The sequence below is a fragment of the Bison bison genome, unplaced genomic scaffold (assembly GCF_000754665.1).
Source record: "Bison bison bison isolate TAMUID 2011002044 unplaced genomic scaffold, Bison_UMD1.0 scf7180017864329, whole genome shotgun sequence".
In the NCBI taxonomy this organism is placed as follows: Eukaryota; Metazoa; Chordata; class Mammalia; order Artiodactyla; family Bovidae; genus Bison; species Bison bison.
Genome location: NW_011494901.1, coordinates 1,705,807 through 1,724,116, shown reverse-complemented (window position 1 = coordinate 1,724,116; position 18,310 = coordinate 1,705,807). Strand labels below are relative to the sequence as shown.

The 18,310-nt window shown below is 37.4% G+C and overlaps 1 protein-coding gene across 5 annotated transcripts in view; it reads right to left on the bottom strand.

Annotated features, from left to right (window-relative positions):
• GFM2 (G elongation factor, mitochondrial 2) overlaps positions 1–18,310 on the bottom strand; it is a 53,294-nt gene that overhangs the window by 20,304 nt on the left and 14,680 nt on the right. For 4 of the 5 annotated variants that reach the window (XM_010853531.1, XM_010853534.1, XM_010853535.1 and 1 more), the window contains exons 6-15: positions 17,530–17,655; positions 16,741–16,829; positions 11,738–11,826; positions 9,964–10,024; positions 9,521–9,700; positions 5,630–5,710; positions 4,172–4,320; positions 2,593–2,733; positions 2,404–2,503; positions 1,494–1,683 (exon numbers count right to left, since the gene is read on the bottom strand). In XM_010853531.1, coding sequence (XP_010851833.1) covers positions 1,494–1,683; positions 2,404–2,503; positions 2,593–2,733; positions 4,172–4,320; positions 5,630–5,710; positions 9,521–9,700; positions 9,964–10,024; positions 11,738–11,826; positions 16,741–16,829; positions 17,530–17,655 — 1,206 coding nt within the window. The remainder of the gene's footprint in view (positions 1–1,493; positions 1,684–2,403; positions 2,504–2,592; positions 2,734–4,171; positions 4,321–5,629; positions 5,711–9,520; positions 9,701–9,963; positions 10,025–11,737; positions 11,827–16,740; positions 16,830–17,529; positions 17,656–18,310) is intronic. The other variant, XM_010853533.1, reaches the window with a different exon arrangement.

Here is an 18,310-nt window from a genome sequence, read left to right as displayed (position 1 = left end):
ATAGATGAGGAAACAGTGGAAACAGTGTGAGACTTTATTTTTTGGGGCTCCAAAATCACTGCAGTTGGTGACTGCAGCCATGAAATTAAAAGACACTTACTCCTTGGAAGGAAAGTTATGACCAACCTAGACAGTGTATTAAAAAGCAGAGACATTACTTTGCCAACAAAGGTCCGTCTAGTCAAGGCTATGCTTTTTCCAGTGGTCATGTATGGATGTGAGAGTTGGACTGTGAAGAAGGCTGAGCACCGAAGAATTGATGCTTTTGAACTGTGGTGTTGGAGAAGACCCTTGAGAGTCCCTTGGACTGCAAGGAGATCCAACCAGTCCATTCTGAAGGAGATCAGCCCTGGGATTTCTTTGGAGGGAATGATGCTGAAGCTGAAACTCCAATAATCTGGCCACGTCATGCGAAGAGTTGACTCATTGGAAAAGACTCTGATGCTGGGAGGTATTGGGGGCAGGAGGAGAAGGGGACAACAGAGGATGAGATGGCTGGATGGCATCACTGACTCGATGGACGTGGGTCTGGGTGAACTCCAGGAGTTGGTGAGGGACAGGGAGGTCTGGCGTGCTGCGATTCATGGGTTCACGAAGAGTTGGACACGACTGAGAGACTGAACTGAACTGAACTGATGCAGGTCTTCTTATATACAGAGTCAGATATGGAGGAACCAAGTACAGGAAGGGCCAACTTTAATTTCAACATTCAGAAAACTAAGATCATGGCATCTGGTCCCATCACTTCATGGCAAATAGATGAGGAAACAATGGAAACAGTGAGAGACTTTATTTTCTTGGGCTCCAAAATCACTGCAGATGGTGACTGCAGCCATGAAATTAAAAGACACTTGCTCCTTAGAAGAAAATCTATGACCAACCTAGACAGCATATTAAAAAACAGAGACATTACTTTGCCAACAAAGGTCCGTCTTGCCAAAGCTATGGTTTTTCCAGTAGTCACGTATGGATGTGAGAGTTGTACTATAGAGAAAGCTGAGCACCAAAGAATTGATGCTTTTAAACTGTGGTGTTGGAGAGGACACTTGAGAGTCCCATGTGTGGCAAGGAGATAAACTAGTCAATCCTAAAGGAAATCAGTCCTGAATATCCATTGGAAGGACTGATGCTGAAGCTAAAACTCCAATACTTTGGCCACCTGATGTGAAGAACTGACTCACTGGAAAAGACCCTGATGCTGGGAAAGATGGAAAGCAGGAGGAGAAGGGGACAAGAAAGGATGAGATGGTTGGATGGTATCACAATTCAATGAACATGAGTTTGGGCAAACTCCGGGAGCTAGTGATGAACAGGGAAGGCTGATGCGCTACAGTCCATGGGGTCGCAAACAGCTGGACACGACTGAGCGACTGAACTGAAATGCTGAACTCAATGACATAAAATGACATGAAAAACTTTTTGAAGTAAAATGTTAACTATTTTATCTAAATTGTCAGAGCACTAGTTAATTGATGCACCAAGATTATTTGTACCTGGCTGCTTAGCCATTGATGGAGGTTCTATGGTACAGAAGAAAACAGGTTCTGGAATCTCCACGCCAGCCAATAAAAGCCTCTCTGCTTCACTGTTTTCTTTCTGCTTCTTTTCTCCCTCCCTTTTGGCTCGACGAGATGCAGCTAATGCGCTGGACCTGGATGAGACAATAGTGTCCCCGGTAGCAGTCTGCAAGCAAACAAGACGCATGAACACAACAGGCAAGCACTCAGCTTCCACCAAAACCATGAAAACCAAAGACAAATTCAGTGTAGCACTTTCTCTTCATCAAAACCTAAAAGAGACAAATTCACTAAGCTTATTGTAACTGTACATTCCTAAAGCTAATTCAACGTATAGACTAATTCTATCCAAAACACTGCTATAGTAAATTCTAACAATAAAACACTGCTAGAGGAGGACAACAATAAAACACACATACAACAAAAATACATTTAAAATTCATCTGGCAAATCAAATTTATCTTTGAGCAAAAGAGACAAAAATTCTTGCCCTTACAAGACTTCATTGGAAAAATATCTTCACTTTTTACATAATCAGTTATAAAGTTACATTTTCTGAAGTTATCAAGATAGCAAAAAACCTAATGAGAATAACACTATCTAATACAAACTTAAAACATAAGTATGTATCCATAAATAATGTATTTATTTTACTTGGATTTGAAATTTATATGAAGATAATCCATAGTGTTTATAGCATTCCATAATTTATTTTTCTCTGTATTAAATGTTTGAGATTTGACTATGTTGATGAATGTACTACAATATTCCTTATTCCACTACTGATAGCTTTTGGATTGTTTATGGGTTTTTGCTATGACAAAACATGTACTTTTAATTAAACATTTAAGCTGTTATTTCCTACAGAAACCATTTGGTCACTTACATGTTTAAGCCCAACAGTCAAAGCGATGTTACCAGCAGTCAGTAAAGGGATTTCTATATGTTGGTCAGCAAATGGCAGAAGCAGACGACTTACCCTCTCCCTGTAAAACCATGATTCGTGTTAGTAAAAGTACAAAGACATGAGTTTAGAAATAAGAAGTTTTAGAAAATCACCTAGGCTTCTACTTACGTGCAGTTTCCATTAATATTGTGGATGGCCGTTTGGGGTTTTAGCATGCCTGAGTATATGCGCATAAAAACCAGTGGGCCTCGCTGCTTGTCATGGAGGACTTTAAATGCCAGGGCACACAAGTCACCCTTATACCACTGCCTAAAAATCAAGGAGAAATTCCAGAAAAGCCTTTAAAATACACCTCCTATATATCTATATAGGTAAGATCAGAATCACTGCATAAACTTAATGTCCTCCAAAGATTACTCTTATCTTCTGATTTAGTAACCCAGGACAATTAAATAATGTATTCTGTACCTCTCTTCCTCCACTGGACTAGATTACTTATTGGAGATCTTACCATTAATGCTTCAAAACTGGAAAACAACAACAACAACAAAAAATGGATTCTCTTCCAAATATTACTTCTATTAGCAAATAATTCTTGCCGAGACATCCCCCCTCAAAAAATACACCTAGGAATATCACACCACTTCTTAAAACCCCATAAAGGATAAACAAGAAGGTACTTTTCAATTACGGCTTTCACTCTCTCCTCCCACTTTTTCTTCAGCTGCATAGCCATATAAATCTACACTATAAACTTGGACTTGTTTACAACACCAACACTTACAGAATGATGTCCTTAAACTGGTGTTCACTGAGAGGTTTCAGAAAGTCTGAATTTGTCTCAAATTGCCAAATTTTGTGCATAGGTACATTTTTCTGAGGAAAATGCTCCATATTTTCATTAGTTTCAAAGGAGTCCATGACTCAGGAGATTAGACACTTCTATTATTGAGCTTCTCTAATGTTTTTCCTGTTCTCTCCAAATTTTATTTAACAACTCCTTATATAGAGAGTTGATCATATACTAGGAACTGTTCTATGTGCTTTATAAATATTAGCTCATTTATTCTATTGTCAATCCTATGAGATAAATTCCATTTTCTGCATTTTACAGATGAGAGGTTAAGCAACTTGGAAGACCTGAGATTTAAATTCAAGTAGTACACAGTCCATGCTCATCATCACATTGCTATAATGCCTTTCCAACAGAGAGAGATGAAAAGTGACTCAGATTCCAGTTAACAGGATTAAAGTCCACCTCTGTCTGCCATTATGCACAAAGCTCACTTAGATTTTAGAGGATTTATTACCAAGGACAAAGCTGTTAGGCACAAGAGCAGTAAAACAACAGACCTTTCCTTACAGTCACAAAATATTTTGAGCTTATGGAAAATCTTGAAATCCAGAGTAAATATAAATATATCTATAGCATATTTATCAAACACCCCCAGTGTACTACTTCTTTTTTTCAGACTAAGATGGAAGGGTCAACACTTTTACTTTTACACAGCAAAGAAGTCACACATTCTTAGCGCCTTCTTCAAGACAGCAGGTTACAAGAGATGATGACAAACATCCCTTTCAAGTAAAAATTACAATGACTCTACATTATATTGTTTACAGTAATATTCTTCATCAATGTTATTCAAAAATTGTGATTCAACTACCATTTTTGAAAACTAAGACCTATCTGTCTACCTATCTTTTCAAGCCTGTAAGATTTTAATCTATGTACTTTTATACTTACAGAAATTCATAGTTGCGTTCTTCCGGTGAAGGCAGGTACATAGTAATAGCATCTAATAAGGGCTGGACCCCTTTGTTTTTCAGGGCACTTCCACAAAGCACAGGCACTGCTGTCTGAGCCAGTGTTACTCTGTGTATTGCAGTTTGTAGCTATAAAGCAGAGATATAAATGTTTTATGTGTAGTGGGTCTCCACCAAAATATCTCAGAATCAGATGACTTCTCTAACTAACCATGTAAAATATCACTCCTCAGCACACTACCATCATTCTTTATGGGCTTATTCTTTATTTTTCACTGTAAATAACACTAATCACTATCTGGTATATTAGATATATATTTATTAGTTTACTGTCTGTCCCCCAATCCACTAGAATGTAAAATCTATATAAGCATTATAGCAAATCCCATAAAACATCACTAAATCACCAAAAACTGGAAAAGTGCCTAAAATAAAGTAGTTGAATAAAAATATTTCTTGAAAAAGTGAGTTAATTACTTGTGATTTAACCTTGATAGTCTACCAGAAGAACTTGTTAGAAATTAGAAATATGAATTCCAGTTTCTTCAAATGAATTAAATCCACATTAAATAAAATCCAAGGCAAAAATGAGGTGTACCAAAGTTAGAAACAACTTTTAAAAGATCACAAAAATCAAGAAAAGTTCAGATGTGTTTGCAAGCTATTGATAAGAGGAATGGTGGCTCAACTTCATTCTATATTGTAAACTCTTTGAAAACAGAAATCATATTATGTGACTATATGGTATAGTAAACATCAAATCTAACCATTCAAATACTAAACAAGAAAAAAATTCAAACTTATAGCACTTCATGCAAAAGAAAAAACATTTTTTACACCTCTAACTTCTAATGGCTCAAAATTAATCTACAGATCTTGTGTTTTTCGTTAACTCTTTCCATGAAAAATAACCAAGCGAATTTGCTGGGCTCATCTTGAAGTCAACTTAAAACACATTACCACTTAAACACTGTTCATGGGAGAAGGTTCCTGGCAGAAAAAAACAAAAATACCTTGAATAAATCCGTCATAATTCAAATACAATTCTCTGGTTTGATGTATTTCATAAGAAATCCAGAAAAAAAAAAAAAAAAAAACCAAACCTGGGAAGATCTAGAGTAAGTTTCCACTAACAATTAAAACAGACTCAGAAAAAATGTTCTGAGAAAAATGACCATTATAGTAGTCTGAAATATCAGTAAATTAAAAACAAAAAACAAATTTCTATCTGTGATTTCCCTACTACTAGTGAAATGATCACAGTGAAAGGAAAAGGATACAGAAAATGAACAATGTTCTCTAATTTTTAACACTGTTCTAATTTTTAAGTCGGCATTTTCTAATGATATCCAAAGTTGAATAAAAAAATCTACAATAGTCATCAAACCACATCCAAATAGTAAAACTTGGTCAGAAGTAAATGATTAATAAAATTTACCTTTTCGGCTGGTAGCAAATCAAAATTCTCACTAAATTCTCCTAAAACTAAGTCAGCAAATTCATCATCCAAATCTGCAACCTATAAGGAAAGGCTTTAGTTCTGTAACTTGCATTCATTATCACAACTATAGGTCTATACACCATAAACATCCATTACCCAAATATTTCAAGATAGTTACACAGTCCAACTTATCCAGGCGAAGGAACTCATCACATCTTTTAGAGATTTTCTTTCAAAGCAAAGAGACTGAAAACTGAAGATATGAGCTCATGAGTTTTCTAAACTCATGGGAAGCAGAGCCTTTTGATAAAGCACCTCAATACAGTACTACCTACTCAGAGTACTCAAGAGAAATAAGAGAAAATTGATGATTGATAGCCAAAGACAATATATACAATGGACTGCTGTTTAAAAAAGATCTGGAGGGGACGTCCCTGGCAGTTCAGTGGTAAGAACTCTGTTATTACAATTCAGGGGGCGTAGGTTTGATCCCTGGTCGGGGAAATAACATACCACAATCCTCTGATATTTTAAATGTTCATCGTATCTTCTAAATAAAAGAATACATCTTGTTTATAATTCTTCACTGAGGGAATAAATTTAAGTTGAGAGGGTCACAGTATCATTTCAATAATAAAAACATAAATAACCTCATTCATATTTGTTTCCTAATCATTTGCCTATGTGACAGGAGAATTCAGCTGATAATAAAATTAACAAAAGAGTTTCAATGAGAAGCCTCCGCACTGCAAGAGTGGCCCCCTGCTCACCCAACTAGAGAAAGCCTGCATGCAACAGTGAAGACTCAGTGCCGGCAAACACAAATTTAAAAAAAGAAAAGAAAAAAGTTATGTCACCTCTTTCTCTTGGTTACCCATGGAGATAATACTAGGACTTATCCCATGAGGCTACTGTGAAATTTAAATAACCAATTCAAACTATGCTTCCAGAACATATGTAAGTATATAATATTCTTTTCATTGCTGTTCACCTTTGGAACACACGAAGTTGATTCTAGTTGCACTAACCTTATTCTCTAATTTAAAACTTTTTATCTGTGGTAAAATATAACAAACATAAAATTACCATCTTAACCATCTCTAAGTGAATAGTGTTAAGTATATTCCCACACGGTCATAAAACTAATCTCCAGAACATTTTCATGTCACAAAACCAAAACTCTATATCCATGAAACAAACTCTTTCTCATTCTCCCTTCCCCCCAGCTCCTGGTTAATTATCATTCTACTTCCTGTCTCTATAATGCTGAAGACTCTAGATACGTCATGTAAGTGATATTCTACAGTATTTGTCTTTTTGTGATTGGCTTATTTCAATTAGCATAATGGCCTCAAAGTTCATCTATGTTGTAGCATATGTCAGAATTTCCTTATTAAGGCTGAATAATATTGCACTGTATATATAGTACATTTTATCCACTCATCTGCTGAAGAATACTTGGGTTGCTCCCACTTTTTGGCTGTGTGAAAAATGCTGCCAAGAAGAAGGATGTACAAATAGCTCGAGAGCTTGCTTTCAATTTGTTTGGACATATATCCAGAAGTGGAATTGCTAACACATATGGTAATTCTATTTTCAATTTTCTGAGGAACCACAATACTGTTTTCCATAGTAGTTGTATCATTTTCATTCCCCAAACAGTGCACAAGGGTTACAATTTCTCCCCATTCTTGCCAACTTTTTTTTTGATCGTAGCTATCCTAGCTGGTGTGATATGCTGTTATTCTCTAATTCTATACATATCTATGTATTCCTTGTAATGAATACTTTATTACTATCTACTGATAGTCATCTCAAATTTTCCTTATTTTCATTATATACTAACATGTTCTGGAACACTGAGAGATATACATGCAAGTGTAATTTGGCTCCTCAACTATATTACAAAATCCTTCTTAGGTTTACTGATAGGTAGAGGGGTGTGTGTGTGTGTGTGTGTGTGTGCGTACTGATAGGTAGAGGGGTGAGTGTGTGTGTGTGTATGTGTGTACTGATAGGTAGAGGGGTGCGTGTGTGTACTGATAGGTAGAGGGGTGTGTGTGTGTGTGTATGTGTGCTGATAGGTAGAGGGGTGTGTGTGTGTGTACTGATAGGTAGAGGGGTGTGTGTGTGTGTGTGTGTGTTTATGTGTGTGTACTGATAGGTAGAGGAGTGCGTGTGTGTGTGTGTGTACTGATAGGTAGAGGTGTATGTGTGTACTGATAGGTAGAAGGGTGTGTGCATGTGTGTGTACTGATAGGCAGAGGGGTGAGTGTGTGTGTGTGTACTGATAGGTAGAGGGGTGAGTGTGTGTGTGTACTGATAGGTAGAAGGGTGAGTGTGTGTGTGTGTGTACTGATAGGTAGAAGGGTGTGTGCATGTGTGTGTACTGATAGGCAGAGGGGTGAGTGTGTGTGTGTGTACTGATAGGTAGAGGGGTGAGTGTGTGTGTGTACTGATAGGTAGAAGGGTGAGTGTGTGTGTGTGTGTACTGATAGGTAGAAGGGTGTGTGCATGTGTGTGTACTGATAGGCAGAGGGGTGAGTGTGTGTGTGTGTACTGATAGGTAGAGGGGTGAGTGTGTGTGTGTACTGATAGGTAGAAGGGTGAGTGTGTGTGTGTGTGTACTGATAGGTAGAGGTATGTGTGTGCACGCATGCATGCGCTTAGTCGCTCAGTTGTGTCTGACTCTTTGCAACTCCATGAACTGTAGTCTGCCAGGCTTCTCCATGGGGATTCTCCAGGCAAGGTTCAAACCCAGGTCTCCCGCATTGCAGGCGGATTCTTTACCGTCTGAGCCACCAGGGAAACCCTGAGAGCTCTTTGGTACAAGTCAAAACACCTCAGAGGGGAACCAGTTATGTATCTAATTACTGATTCCACTTGTGTTCTTTTTATGCCCCCTCCACCTCAAATTAGAGAGTATAGCAAAACAGGTAAGAGCTCTAGCTCTAACTAGGACAGTCTGGGTTCAGATTCCCGTTCTGCTGCTCATTAGCTATATGACAACTTATTAAAGCACTCTAAGCTTTCCTCACCTATAAAATGGAAATACTATATAGGACATCTGCTAATGTAAAAAAGATGATACTCTTTGACCTAGCAATTCCACTCCTATATTTAGCAAATTCTTGCAATGTGTACAAAGAGATACATACCAAGATGTTCACAGAAACACTGCTCATAACAACAACAAAAGAGGAAACAACCTCAAGTCCATTCACAGGAGAACAGACAATAAACTGTAGGATAATATTACACTGGGACACTATAGAAGACTGAAAAGGAATGAAGCGTAACCACACATCACTCATGAATGAATCTCCAACATGTTGAAAAATGTAATAAAATACAAACAGTATCATTTCATTTACATAAAAGTCACTCAGTTGTGTCTGATTCTTTGCGACCCCATGGATTATACAGTCCATGGAATTCTCCAGGCTAGAATACTGGCATGGGTAGCCTTTACCTTCTCCAGGAGATCTTCCCAACCCAGGGATCAAACCCAGGTCTCCTGATTGCAGGCGGATTCTATACCAGCTGAGCCATAAGGGAAGCCCCATTTCATTTAAGTAAAATTCAAAAACATGGAAAATGAGGTATATATCTATGGTAAACTATAAAGTAAAGCAAATGAAAGATAAATACTGCAATCAAGGTGGTGGGAGGGGGTAGATGATTAGCAGAAGGGAGAGAGAACAGGAAGTAGCACACAGAGACACAAGAATATTGCTAATATTCTACTTCTTAAGCTGGGTGGTGATTACACTGGTGTTCACAGTATTATACTTTATATATTCTATATGTAAATTTAGATGAAATGTCACAGTAAACATTTTTTAAAGTTTCTAGATATTTAAGCAATTTTAAACTCAAAGTATTTACTTGTTCAATTAAGGCATTCCTTGCTTCTGTTGCTTCTTTCAGCAATTTAGGATCACTCATTTCCAAGAGGGGTTTTCTCTCAAAGTCTTTCCCATCATCTGAATTGGGATTCCAAAGAAGTTTTTCTGTACGTACTACATCCACCACTCCTTTGAAAGCTCTGCCTTCACCAACTGGTAACTGTAAGTCAGAGACAGACAAACATTTTACTAAATGATCATTAGAACTCAATTAAAACTATACTGGTGATAAAACTTCCCCCACTCACTCCCAAATGTCTCTTATCATCATCATAATCGAAATCTATTTTTACTTATATCCTAACTTCTTCCAAAAGGATTTGAGATAGCTTCAAAAATGTATATAATAATACCACAATAAACTGATAAGGAAACTAAGAAGGATCTGTTCATATTAATTAAACCAAATATTAACCAACCAACCTGTAAAAGCAAAGGTTTTGCCTTCAACTTCTCTCTGATGCTTTCAACTGCATAGTTAAAACTGTAAAAAAATTAAAAATGTTAAGATTCTTAAAATAGGATTTAAGAATGTTCTCTAAAATTATAACCCTAAATTGCTCCTAATGTTCACCATTTAACATTTTTCCACAGGACATCTTGTCTAATCTTTTAATGTTAATTTCAGATTAATAGTCCCTGGAGAAGGGAATGGCAACCCACTCCAGTACTCTTGCCTGGAGAATTCCATGGCCAGAGGAGCCTGGCAGGCTACAATCCATGGGATTACATAGTCGGACATGACTGAGTGACTAACACTTTCACTTTTCAGATAAAAGTGATTAAGAATCTATCATAATTCTGCCACACGTGTATTTAGGGCATTTTATTATTGTGAGCTTCATTTAACTAAGTTTGAGGTTAAGATTAAATGAATTCATCAAAGTCACACAGAATAAATTGGAGTTAAGATTCAAATGCAAGATTTATGATTACAAGTCAAAGATTCTTTCTTCTAACAAGTATCAATACATTTGTTATCACACATGACTACCCACTTTCTTCCAAGAGCCAGCTTGATTTTTCTATGCTTTTATCTCAGGCATTCTTCATATCATATGCTATACTGTTCATTTCTGTGCTAACACTAGGGCTGACTACCTATAAAACACATGCCATCTTTGGCATGAGGGCTGATTCATACACACATGCAGATCATTCTGGTCCCAATGTCTTTGGGCAGCAACCTAGTATCCAGGCATCCCCCTCCCATCATTATAGGTTCTGTCAGTCAGTACAGGCAGTACTTCTATCAATCTCAAGGAACTCCAAACAGCAAATGGTCAGAACTTTAGTCTATCACATTTTGAAGGTTGCTGTGCTTTTACTCATCAGGACGCAAGTCCTTTAAACCAGCAGCCTTAGAATTACTATACAGAGTGACAGAAACACAAAGCATACCTGTGTGGTATTAGAAGAGACACGGTTTATGGTTTCTGTCACTCTCGCACCACAGATCAGGACTGCTCCCTTTCACATTTCCCCAAAATCATCAGAATTCTTAATTCTTGCCCTTTCACATTTTCTCCAAATCCTTCATACATTCTTGACTGTCTGAGTTCTGTTCTCAGAATAACGTATCCATTTAGGATCACCACTCTAAGTCTGCAGAATTACCACTACGTCTCAGCACTAACAGGTTTGCCCTATATGCGGGTCTCAAAACACCTATGTTCTCCTTCCTAGTTTCTTTTCATTGAGAGCATTTTACCCAGTAGCTAAAGAAAATCAGGGGACAAGGAAGAACATCACTCACTGAGGCAACTATAGGAAACAATTCTCTACCCTCTACCGTTAGCAATGACAGGAGCACCATTCAGCAATACAAGGACTCAGCCATACAACTCTAAATAGAGCCAGTGGAATCAGAAAACATCACTCTGCAGGAGCCTAAAAAATAGGATAAAGCCTCTCTACCTTAGAATCAGAGCACTTCATCATCTATCAGCTCTCTATTAATCCCACATTGTTACTTTATCTATTAGCTGCTTTGAATTTTTTTTAAATGGGATTGAATTGGGATACCACGGAATAGGTATCATGGATTGAATTGGGATACCATGGAATAGATACCATAGATTGAATTGGGATACCATGAAATAGATTATACTTTATAGGGAATATCTGCTTCTAAATTAAAGTTGTAGTGCATTAAATATTCTCACTTTGATAAGCCAAAGAAACACATTTTAAATACCTTGCTCCAATTTTGTCCATCTTGTTTAAAAAACAGATTCGAGGTACCTTGTGCTTATCAGCTTGCCTCCATACTGTAAGAGTTTGTGCCTAAAGCAAAGGTAAGGAAAAAAACACATATTTGACAAAAACAACTGTTACTATACATGAAATAAGCAAACCTCGGCCTGCACTATAGCGGAACGGAGCCCTACTCTAGCATAGCTAGCACTACTGCACATATGCCTCTGGACCCACAGTAACGCTGTCAGGTTAAAACAGCTAAGAAAATGATCTAGGATGACCGAAGATTATGCTTCCATCGAGAACACTTTGGGTGAACCAGGGTGCAAGACACAGGAAATGAACAACCGAGAAGTACTGGGAGTCACAGAAAGAGGACTTAACCAAGAATCACAAGAGCTTCTTAGGCTTCACCTTACTTGGTAACAATCATACTTGGTAACATCATATAATACTGAACTCATCAGTTTTCTGATCTGTGCCATATGGACTTTTGCCTTAATTAATTCAGACAGTTGTAATGTGAAAAGAATAAACAGGAATGTACTATAAAATGCTACTATGACAAAAATCAAGTATTTTTACTGTGAATGTTTGAATACTCATGTAAACTGAAGAAAATTTAAGGAGGGGAAAGGAAGCCAACACCTGTATTTCTAAGTCACAATTCTCATATGCTTTTTTATTTGGCTTCTTTTAATTCTACTTTCTGTACGTGTTAAATATAAACAGTTTGCCTCGTGGAGAAGGCAATGGCACCCCACTCCAGTACTCTTGCCTGGAAAATCCCAGGGACAGAGGAGCCTGGTGGGCTGTAGTCCATGCGGTCGCTAAGAGTTGGACACGACTGAGCGACTTCACTTTCACTTTTTACTTTCCTGCATTGGAGAAGGAAATGGCAACCCACTCCAGTGTTCTTGCCTGGAGAATCCCAGGGACGGGGGAACCTGGTGGGCTGCCGTCTATAGGGTCGCACAGAGTTGGACACGACTGAAGCGACTTAGCAGCAGCAGTGTAGAGTCTAGACTTTTAAAAACCTAATGTGCTGACATTGTTAAAATAGAAACCAGTTTGTCATTTGTTTTATTAGGTAAAACTTAATATACAATAAAATACAGCTATCCCCTGAACAATACAGGGATTAGGGTGCAAATCTCTGCAAAGTCAAAAGTCCACTTATAACTTTACAGTTGGCCTTCCTTATCTGCAGTTCTGCATCTGCAGATTCAACCAACAATGGCTTATGGAGTCTGAAGCACCTATTTAGTGGAAAAAATCCACTTGTAAGCAGACCCATGAAGTTCAAACCCATGCTGTTTGAGGGTCAACTGTATACAGATTTTAAGAGTACAGTTCAATGAATTTTGATAAATGTGTATACTTCTGTAACTACTACCCCAATGAAGAGATAGAACACATAGAACATTAGAGACTTTTATGTCCCAAGATTCATTCTGCCTGTTATTGAACCTCATATAAATAGCACAGCATCTTTCACCCAATATAATGTTTTTGACACTCATTCCCATTGTTGCATATACTGGTTAATTTTTACTGCTAAATTCCTCTGTATGAAGCCTGGCATGCTACAACAGTCCACAGGATCACAAAGAGTTGGACACGACTGGGTGACTGAACAACAATAAGGACAAGTGTATACTTAATTTTACAAGAAACTGCCAAATAGTCTTCCACTATGGGTACAGTATTCTACAGTCCCACCAACAACGTGTAAGAGTTCCAATTACTACATATCCTCAACCAAGATTTGCCATCATTCTTTTTAATTTTAGCTATTCTTGTGGGTATGAAATGGTCATTGTAATTTTAATCTGCATTTCCCTAATGACCAATGAAACTGAGCATCTTTTCATGTGCTCATTGGCCATTCACCTGCTTCTTTGGTGAAGCATCCTTGATTCAAGTCCTTTGTCTTTTTTTTTTTTTTTAACTGGGTTGTTAGGTTTTATTGGGTTATTACTGACATGCAGTTCTTCTAGATACAAGTCCTTGGTCATACACATCTACTGTGAAAATTTCAGTACATACTTTCAAGACAATAATACTCTCTACATAATCAGATGTTATTGCACTCTGGAAGTTTAGCATTCTTACAGTATTTTATCTAGCATTATACATCTTTTTCACAGTCTAAGGCTTGCTTTTGTTTTTTTTTCTTTTTTTTTTTTAAATTTTATTTTATTTTTAAACTTTACATAATTGTATTAGTTTTGCCAAATATCAAAATGAATCCGCCACAGTTTTTTTTCTTTTTAAGTTTCAAACATGTAATTTTGATGAGGTCCAATGAATCATTTTGTTTTCTGTTTCCTGTGTCTTCTCTAAGAATTGTTACCTGGTGGCCCCACTAATTTTTATGTGAGTTGGAGGGGGGAATATACATTATAAATTTCCCAAGAAACAAAACATATTAAGAAATAAAACTCTTATCACTCCACCTGCCAGCTAAAAGCTCATCTACTATTTTAGCAAATAGCCTCCTGCATCACAAATTCAGAAACTTCCTACTAAGCATATTTCAATCTTGTAAATAATGTAATCTATCTGAATGATTAAGTGTCAAATGCCTGTAAAGAATTATAATGATAGGAAGGATGCAACCACTAGGAAATGAAGTGACTCAAAGAAATACAAATAATAGTGTATAATCAACCTCAGACCTCAGTGCCAGGCTTTATATCAAGCAAATATCACTGTCTGTCAGGGGTCCTCAGGTGGACAGACAATAACTGTTTTATTTCCCCTCCAACTTTTCATTTGAAACACTTCAAATCTATAAAAAAGGGGAAAGAACAGTACAATAAATATCGATGTACTCTTCATTCACCTAGATTTACCAAATATTAACATTTTGTTACACTTGCCTTTTTTCTCTCTCTATATAAACACATGTCTCTGTACACATTATGTGTGTGGTGGGTGTGAAAATGTGCCACATGAAACTACCATGTACAGCACAATTAACTGATGGTCCCAACTGTTAGCCTTCTAGACCAACACCATGTTCTTCCAAGGGCCCCCTTCTTGGGGCCTAGCGGTTCCCAGCTAATGACCGAGTTCAGCAGAGTAATAATGTAGGTCTATTCCCACAAGACATGGGTTCCTCTAATAGGTGACTTTGTCTTGAAGACTCCCCAGGGTATAGTCAAACTCTTTTGTAACTGTGCTATAGCCTGAGACTCTTCCTCCCGAATCCCCCTTCCTACCCCTCTCCTTCACAGGTGTAAGCCTGTCCTGTGGTCTGAACACCCTCTGCCACTTCTCTTTCTCCTGTTTTATTCCCCCCAATAAATCTCTTCTACATCTAATCCCATCTTGGCACCCAAACTAAAACCATGTGTGTATCTGTGAGTGGATGGGAGCTGAGCCATCAGATCACATTGCAGGTGCCATGACATTTCAATCCTAAATACTTCAGCATGCATTTCCTAAGGATAAGGACATTCTCCTACATAATCAGTTACAAAGACCACATTCAGAGAAATTTAAGTTGACATTTAAAAAAATTTTCTGGCTGCACCTGTGGCATGGGGGATCTTAGTTTTCACCAGGGATAGAACCCATGCTCCCTGCATTGGAATGGCAGAGTCTCAACCACTGGACCACCAGGGAAGTCCCCTGATACAATACTTTAATATATGTACTTCATATTCAAATTTCTGATTTTCCCAAAGACGTCCTTTGTAACCTTTTCGATTCAGGATTCCACTGACAAGGATATGTTACATTTAGTCTTCTTGTCTCTTTAGAATTCTATAATCTAGAACAGTTTCCCAGCTCCCCCCAACCCCAATCATTCATTTTCCTTATGTTTTTTCCTTATATTTTTCCTCTCAATTTCTGAAAAGCCTTGGCCCGCTGTTTTGAAGAACGTCTTTCAATTTAGATTTGTTAGTCTGTTTTCTCACACTATGAGCCAAACATTTTTACCAGAAAACAATACCCTTCTTAGTGCCTCACATCAGGAGGCCCATGGTGTCGATTTGTCCCATTTTCGGGTACGCTGATTTTGATCCCTTAATTAAGATACCACTTTTAATAATCTTAAGATAAGAAGAACTAATATGGTTCTATATTCAAGGTAAAGCCAATCTTGAGATTACAAAACAAACAAAATAACAGCTAAAGAAAACATAACAGACCCCAGGAGCAATAATTTAAGGATTATTACTATCATTTTCAGGATTTATTCAAAGAGATTTACATTAAGTTTTAGGAGAAAATCCTTCATGTGTTGCTCATATTTCTGCATGTTTTATCAGGGGAGGCACTGACTGCCTTTGTTCCAGACTATCTTTTTAGATTTTGTATAGTGAACAGTTTAGAGACAGCAGCTAGTGTCTCCTTCCAGAGAAAAGGTAGGTAGGCTTACAGCCCTGGAAGATAATGTATCCGTTCAGAGCAGAGAGCAGGCATGTCTAAGGCCCATTATAAAATACCTGCATTAAACACAGGGTCCCACTGCATGCAGCTGTCACCGGACCTCTCTTTTGTCACCCTAAGGGAATTAGGGCTTGACGAATCAGCACAAGGAAATGTTGATACTCTGGATATTGCTATTTTGGTGACTAATACGGCCTTTCATCCTTGACTCAGGAATCTTATGTCTTCTGCCAGAATCCATAAAGCTATGGCAGACTAATTTGTTAGCTTGAAAGTAAGAATCCAGCTCTTCTCAAAACCAACTTTCATTATTTCCTACAGAAAAGTAAATTTTACTTTCCTTTTACTCTGAAGTACATGAGATCACATCTCAATATTAAATTCCAAATTATTCCAAATTCTTTTCATCATAATTGGACTTATATGAGCTTACCAAAAAAGGGTTATAATACCACCAATTTGGGCTTATGAAATAAAGGGCTATAATAATATCAATCTCAGCTTACCAAATAAAGGGTTATAGTTAAATCAATCTGATGCATTCTACTTTTTAAAAAAAATAATACTTTCTACCTTTACTTTGGCAATATTTTTTACCTCTACACCGGCAGAGGCATCAAACACGGCCACTGCACCATCTAACACTCGCAGGCAGCGCTCAACCTCCAAGGTAAAATCCACATGACCTAAGAAAAAGATGAGAAATATAACACCTAAAATCTTTAAACCACAACCACAACCACCACCACATGATCCAGCAATCCCACTTTTGGGTATATACACAAAAGAACTGAAAGGATAATTTCAAAGAGATATTTAGACCTCCATGTTCAGAGGGGCACTATTCACAATAACCAAGAGGGGGAAGCAACCCAAATATTCATCAATTTTTTGTATTCAAATATTCACCATATATTTCTGTATATACACAAAATTTTGTATGTATCCCATAATGTCTTCCTTATGGGCAATGGAATACCCTTCAAAAGGAAGGAAGTACTGTCACAGGCTACAATACAGATGAACCCTAAAAAGTTTTGCTAAGTGAAATAAGCCTGTCACAAAAGGACAAATAGTGTACAATTCTATTATAAGCAGTATCTAAGGTAGTCAGTCTTATAGACCTAGAAAGTAGAATGGTGGTTACCAGAGGTCAAAGGGACAAAGAGAAGCTGTTTAAAGGTACAGAGTTTCAGTTCAAAAAAATGAAAAAGTTCTGGAGATCTATTTCACAATAATGTGAACAATCTTACTCTACTGAATGGTACACTTAAAAATTATTAAGATGGTGAATTTTACATGTTTTTTACCATGATTAAACACACACACAAATAAAAAAATCTCAAAATAATGTAGCACCTCTGTACTGCTGAAACAGCACTATACCTGGTGTATCAATAAGATTGATTCTATACCCCTTCCAATCAAATGTGACAGCAGCTGACTGAATAGTTATGCCTCGTTCTCGCTCTTGAGCCATGAAATCTGTCACTGTGTCTCCATCATCAACATCTAGCCAGGAAAAGAAATGACATAGTTAGGCTTAAAAGCAAGTATATTTTATAGGCCTTTGATTTCTACCTGACACAGTTTAATATGCTCTAAGGAAAACTGTTCATAAAATAAATTATTTAATATTTAATTCCCTTAATCCTTTTCTAAATTAAGCATCATTCTAGAAAAAGTTTTTTTAGCAGATGAGAAAATACAGCAGTGGCCACAGGATTGGAAAAGGTCAGTTTTCATTCCAACCCCAAAGAAAGGCAATGTCAAAGAATGCTCAAACTACCACACAATTGCACTCATCTCATACACTAGTAAAGTAATGATCAAAATTCTCCAAGCCAGGCTTCAGCAATACATGAACCACGAACTTCCAGATGTTCAAGCTGGTTTTAGAAAAGACAGGAACCAGAGATCAAATTGCCAACATCTGCTGGATCATCAAAAAAGCAGGAGAGTTCCAGAAAAACACCTATTTCTGCTTTACTGACTATGCCAAAGCCTTTGACTGTGTGGATCACAATAAACTGTGGAAAATTCTGAAAGAGATGGGAATACCAGACCACCTGACCTGCCTCTTGAGAAATTTGTATGCAGGTCAGGAAGCAACAGTTAGAACTGGACATGGAACAACAGACTGGTTCCAAATAGGAAAAGGAGTTCG